The sequence below is a fragment of the Pempheris klunzingeri genome, chromosome 17, assembly GCF_042242105.1.
Source record: "Pempheris klunzingeri isolate RE-2024b chromosome 17, fPemKlu1.hap1, whole genome shotgun sequence".
NCBI classification, from domain to species: domain Eukaryota; kingdom Metazoa; phylum Chordata; class Actinopteri; order Acropomatiformes; family Pempheridae; genus Pempheris; species Pempheris klunzingeri.
Genome location: NC_092028.1, coordinates 19,476,999 through 19,483,597, shown reverse-complemented (window position 1 = coordinate 19,483,597; position 6,599 = coordinate 19,476,999). Strand labels below are relative to the sequence as shown.

At 39.7% G+C, this 6,599-nt stretch overlaps 1 protein-coding gene across 1 annotated transcript; it reads right to left on the bottom strand.

Moving 5' to 3' along the window:
* Positions 1-888: 888 nt before the first annotated feature.
* LOC139216384 (kinetochore-associated protein DSN1 homolog) lies at positions 889-6,266 on the bottom strand. Its single transcript, XM_070847477.1, has 12 exons — positions 6,254-6,266; positions 5,380-5,476; positions 5,065-5,101; positions 4,694-4,943; positions 4,521-4,594; positions 3,863-3,935; positions 3,655-3,742; positions 3,502-3,558; positions 3,319-3,390; positions 2,912-3,059; positions 1,576-1,663; positions 889-1,475 (listed from the first exon to the last, which is right to left on the bottom strand). The coding sequence occupies exons 1-12, from the start codon at positions 6,264-6,266 to the stop codon at positions 1,393-1,395; spliced, it is 1,080 nt and encodes a 359-aa protein (XP_070703578.1). The 3' UTR covers positions 889-1,392.
* Positions 6,267-6,599: the final 333 nt, after the last annotated feature.

The following is a 6,599-nucleotide window of genomic DNA, read 5'->3' as shown; positions in this document are numbered from 1 at the left end:
TAGTTAAGGATCATTTCTGTGAAACTTCTATTCATTTGGATGCTAAAGCCGCCCTCCTCTCACCCCACAAGCATCAAGCCTCATTTTCATCTAAATAAGAATCGATCTCTCCCGCCGTGCACCATCCTCCCTTACTCTTAACTCTCACGGTCACAACCCCACTTGTCTTCTCCCCGTGCTCTCTCGTCACTCCCTTGAATACAATCACAAGGAAAATTCACCACGCTCCATGTTGAAGATCATAACAGCAGAGCACAGAAAGTGCATCTACTCTTATTTACAGTAACGGGGCTAAGGGGGCTTTCTACTTCCTGTAATCATCAGAGAGGCAAATTAAGTATGAACATTAATGCATGAATGGGTCCAGGAGATAGGAGTGATGGTGAACAAAGCTTTGACTGACTGGTACAATGTCAAAGCTTCGTTCTGCATCAGTGACCCAGCCAAATGCAAGAGATGGGGGTGAGTCACTGTGGGGGAGGGGCCTTCTTCTCAATGGTCAGGGGACACTGATGAAGTGAAATAAATGCAGCACCAAAAAGAGAGTAAATGTGACAGAAGATGAGCATGTGAAAAACACTGCACATAAACTGAAGACTGTGGGGAAACTCCAGAGCAGAATCCTTCTGTATTCAAACTCTAGTTTTGCTCACAGCTTCATAATCTTTAGAATTAATGCTGCCCTGTTGTACAAGTCAATATCAGTTAAAAGGAAATGGCAAATGTCTTCACTGGTTTAATGGCACTTCTTGAAATTAACACCTTCTATGCTAACTGGGTCCTGCTATTCTTTTCATAGCAAAATATTAGTAGGCCTGATCTAAACAGGTAACTATGTCCCATCACCAATCTCTAGTTTATGAAAGACAAATCAATTTTGGTTTCCAAGAGTCATTATATTTGAATATTTCAAAACAGATCATTCCATACAGGTCATTAGTAGAAGAGGTAGGGGGTCTCGTTCTCAACAGTTTATTCATTAAATGAAGAATGACCAATAACACCATTTTGTTTGCACCTTAATTTCTAACAGCTGGCAGTCTAATCTTAACAGTTTATGGTTTTAGAGGTGAGACTGCACTTAATTAAGGCATTACAAAAAAAAATCCACACCAAATTCACCATGTTTGTCACTATTTTGAATAGCCAGCCACTGCCACCTGCTGGTCAAACACATGGACTACCTGAATCAGCTCTATTACCACTTCTGCTGCTGACGGAGATTTGAAGGAGGATGGAAAAAATACAACTTTATACTATAAAACAAGACAAAAGAGACAGCAAAGAAATTGTATGTTCCCAAATTACCAGAAAGTACACATATATGGGCTTTATATACATAAAGAGTCGTGGTCCATTGGACGATTAATTCCTTGCCTCCTGCCAGACAGACTAGACAGTTGCAGAGGATAAAGGTGCTGCCATGAGGTTCCTGATGGGGTCGGGTGAAATATCCTGGAATCCTGCCTCTGCAGCTGGTAGAAAAAAAAACAACCAGATTAAATGTTAAATTGTCAAATCATTGTTGGTTAGAATTATTCCTTTAAAAAGATGAGAGGCAAATCAAATCGTTACCCAATCGGCCACTGGTCTCTTTCACCACTAGCTGCGACTGCTCCTTGATGGACTGAAGCTCTCTGACCATCTTACACTGAGTGTCCATCTATGTGTAAAAAAAAAAAAGGAATAACTGATTACATAACAAAATATAGCAGATTAAATTAATTCAGTACAGATATTAGTTATTTTTCAATAGGTCCAACATTTTCATATTCGAGACTAAAAGCTGCTTCTTTCTACAGCAATAAATTATTATGTGCCAAAAAATAATCAGCAATAAAAGTTACAATGACAAGGTTTGGGGGAAAAAAAAATCCTATGTTGCCAGCCCTGTCAAACAACCCTACAATTTGTCAGAACATTTTGAAAAACTTTGCTTAACTTTGATGCACAGAAGTGACATGTTTTACTTTTTTTTCCAATGGAGCCACACCACGGACAAAAACAAAAATCCTCATGTAAAAAAAACAAAAAACAGTTCTAACTTTGGCAGAAAAACACTGTGCTCTTATAGGAATCCATCACTTACTGTTAGAAGCTGATTGAAAAAAAGGGTTTTCAGCACCTTTAAAGCATTGAATGTTTTGCTGCAGTAAAACTACAGCAAGTAGGGCGAAGGAGTATATATGCTGCGCTATTTATGTCATCTCCCATTACCTTCTTTATTATTATCTACCAAAATTAACTGTGATCATTCAGTCAGATGGGGTGCATGTGAATTTATTATCTTACTTATTAGTACGGTCACCCTGGACTGTTGCGAGGCCAAAGTCTCATAAAAATTCCTGAAATGCAGTGGATGGAAATTGAGAACCGGCTCGAGTAGAGATCCGGCTCCAAACTGTCTAATCCATCAGTATTGTTTGCCTCTGAGTTTATCAATTCCTTTTCTCAATGCCGACAATTGCGAGTTACACAACAGTGACTTCAAAGTCTTGCTTCTTAGTGATTTGAACAGAGGGAGTCATGGCAGAAAGTGTGGCTTCATTTCACAAAGACCAATAACTGTGCCAGTTTGTGTCTGAGTGATCATTTCAAGTAAGGCAGTGCATGACATGCATAGCATGTCTGTTACCGAGGGGAAATATTATATCAGCATCAGCGCCACACCGGTAGGCTTAGTAGATTTTTTTTGACTAAGAAAACCCAAACGAAAACGAATGCTGTAGAGATAATTTCATCCATTTCAGATGACACGGCCAGCTTCAGAAAGGTCAGTATTCAGTACGCATATGGTCTATAAGAACGATGCAGAAATTAAAAACCATACAGATTTATGCATTCGCTAAAACAGTTATTAATTTCTACTACTGATTTTTTTCCCAGTGATATATCAAAATTTCAAACATACAATCATTTCCATAGCGTGAAGCATGGGCAGTTGTCTGCAGAGAAGACCGTGGTAATCAGGTTTACTCTCTATGAAATGGGACTGTGAGGACTGGGCCACCAGTGTGGAGGCTAATGATATGCCTCCCTCCTGGCCCTGCTCCACTTTCCTGCAACAAATAAAGAACACATTCTTGTTTCACAATTGTGAAGATAACGTGGGAATTCCTCCATGGCTATGTTGACATGAACACTAATATTCCACTATTATTTACGCAGCTTCCACTACAATCTGATTTTGCACAGCTGCGTGTAAATTAATTAGCCATGTAAACAGCTTAATGGGAATATTTTCTTTTTTTGGAATAAGGGCAAAAAGTGTAATATTTTGTATATATAAACGTAGTCAGTGACGGTTCACATGTTCACCTTTGCAATTCCTCTGCTGTACTCCGGTGTTTGTTCAACAGTGCCTCCCAAGATTCACTTTCAACCTGGAGCCTAAAACAGGACATAACCCGGTAAAAAATGCCATCTGTGTTTTTTAGGTTTGACTGTATGGTTGATGAATCCTTTGTGTGTGCTACAGTGATATATATAAGAACAGCATGCCTGTTGATGGCTTTCTGGGCTTTTTCCATGGCTGTTTTCACTGCTGGACCACTAGAACTGAAAGCAAAGAACAGAGACATAAATGCAGAGCAAAATCTCAATTTGTAGGTAAAATCGAGGACTGAATAAATAAAAATAACACAGTTATAATACCTGGCTGCACTGGTTGGGAGTTGACAACCCTGTGGTTCACTACGTATGCTCTTGGCCAGGCAACCCCACTCTTTCTGCATGTGCTCAACTGCTCCAAAAAAGACACAGAGCAAAGACAAAGAAAGAACATAACTGAATATTTCTATGATGATGAGTAAAAATAAAAAGCACCGTGAAATGCATCAAACTAAGCAGCACATGCACTGACCTTGTTTTTGAAAAGACTCCGGTGAGGTGTTTGGCACCGTCTGCAGCGAAGTTTGAGTTCTTTCAATTGCCAGCTAAAGACAAAGCAGAGGTGATTAGACAGAGATCCATTAGTTAGCCATATCCATATCCATATCTTGCCCCTGCCTCTGTTGCTGCTGCAACATGTGAATTTCCCCCTATGGGGGATCAATAAAGTCTATCTAATCTAGGAATTATATTCATGACTACTTAAAATGAACAGTATGCTCCTATTCAACGTAATGCAGCCAAGACCCTGAGAGTCTACTCATAATAGTTCAAGCATTGTCCTCTTGAGTACTATATTAGGGCATCTTATGTACAATAGGTAGTCCTAAATAAAACCACAGCTGGTGTCAGTGAATCTCATACTTTCATTTCAGTGCAAACTCCAATAAAGTGTCTTTAATAATGTTTCAGTGTTGTCAGTACCAGAGCATACGCCCATTCATCTGCTGAAAATCAACTGTGTCCCTTTTTAATTCATCGTCTTTCCAAATATTTTCAGTTAAGAGAGAGTTAAGATCTTCATCTCACACAGCCACTACAGAGGAGATGAGAAACAACACGCTGCAATTACTTGTTTAACTTTGAAGTCAAGTTTGTCACAATAAATTTACTATTACTACCACACTCACCTTCATTGAAGCCTCCATCAATTTCTCAAGCCTCTCTTGCTGTGATAACGATAGACTGATGCTCCTGCACAAAACTGCAATAAACACATGAATGGGTATTAATGGGTATTTACAACAACACTCTATGACCATTATTTAATAGTTAGAAGGTGTAAGGAAGCCAGACATCTCACCCTGATATGGGTTGGGGAGGGCAGGGAGAGAGCGTCTTGTTATGGTGGCCCTCCTCCAGGACTTCCTCCGTGCAGTGGGGCTGACAGAAGGACTTGAAGGTCCCTCTGTCTGCATCTCCTGTTTGTCCGTCTGTGAACGTCCCTCCTCTGCATCTGGAGTCTGTGTGGCGGCTGATGGGACGTCGGTGCGGGGCGACTTGCGTGGTGGGGGAGAAGTGGTGGGGCTCGTGGAGGAGCATCTTTTCGGTGTCTTGGTACACGGAGAGTGGACACAGACACAAGTTTAAGTGACTCTAGCATGATTAGCTCGTGGGTATAATTTAGGATTAGCCCGGTTGGCTAACATCACGTTAAATGTCAGCTAACGTTACCTCAGTCTGCTTTTCAGCATCGGCGACACTCCCGAAACTGCAAGAACATATTATGAATGTACACACTGTTACATGTGGAGGAGATAAGTCAGATACTGTAGATATTAGTTGACAAAGTAAAGTTACTGGAGTAACGGTGTTTCGCTGACACGTCGATGTCAGTAATGTTAGCTAACTGTTAAGCTAACTAACAACAGTAACTTGAACAAAACTCAGACAGAGAAAATAATATCATACTTCACTGCATTTAATCAACACAACACAGACTTGCTGTGACAAATCGGTTGTCGCAACGATTTAAAGAGAGATACAAACCCGTCTTGTCCAGCTTTCAAATGTTTTTCCGCCATTTTTAATTTCAAATAGGTTTTCTCCACAGCGCGCCTCCAACAAGCCGAGCCCCTCTCCTGCGCTAAGCACCATGGGAAATGTAGTGTGATTGTAACACAAGCGACTGCTGCACACAAGGTACAAAAGCAAAGAGCCTCATGGGAGATGTAGTCTTAATGACATCTTAATGACAAGCTATTCCAATTATGCATGTATGTATGTATGTATAGATAGATAGATAGATAGATAGATAGATAGATAGATAGATAGATAGATAGATAGATAGATAGATAGATAGATAGATAGATAGATAGATAGATAGATAGATAGATAGATAGATAGATAGATAGATATGGTATAAAGTATCATACAATGGAAATACTCAAGCAAGTAGCAAGTAGAAGTAGCTACTTAAAGGACTTAAGGACCCAAAAATCTACTAAAAAGGAGAAGAAACCTGGGGTTTATTCTTGATTTGATTTTGCAAATTAAAGAACATACAATGGAAAACACTGTGAACGGGAATACACCTGAATATATTTAAAGACAATAATTCAGTACTCCAGACGCCCCCGGGAAATCAAATGCAGGCTGTAATGACAGATGTTTTTGTGCAGAGGTGGCCTATAGAGGAGGAATCCAATCCTCTACTTCTGAAATCCCCTGGATCAACTGAAGTCTAACCATTGACCTCCTAGCTGACAGGGGTAACTCTGGCCCTGATCCTCTTTGTACACATTGGTTGGATTCCTGATATCTAGGTCCTCCTTTACGGCAACCACCGGCTATTAGTAGTTGTTTTTTCACAGTATGGAACGTTGACATTTTATTTTCTCTTTTCTTGATCTGCTGTGCTTACTGATGTCCAACATGATGGTTTCAGCATGTTGTCGAGAACTCTATAAACCTTTATAGAGTACTTCCTGACCCCTGGATGGGAGAGGTTTTCATAGATGGACAAAAATGTAGATATACATTTATATACCATTTCACAGTCACAGTCACTTCGGGAAATGAATCAGTGTCCTGACTAAAATTTGTTGATAACCACCATTAAGTACATTTCTATGATAACTAAGAGCACCATGTAAAAAAAAAGAAGAGAAAGAGGTCATTATTTGTAATATACGGAATAAAAACAAGTATAAGAGCAGTTAAGAAGGATAAGGAAAGGTTCAACTGTTTTGGGGATTTCTTCATGTTAT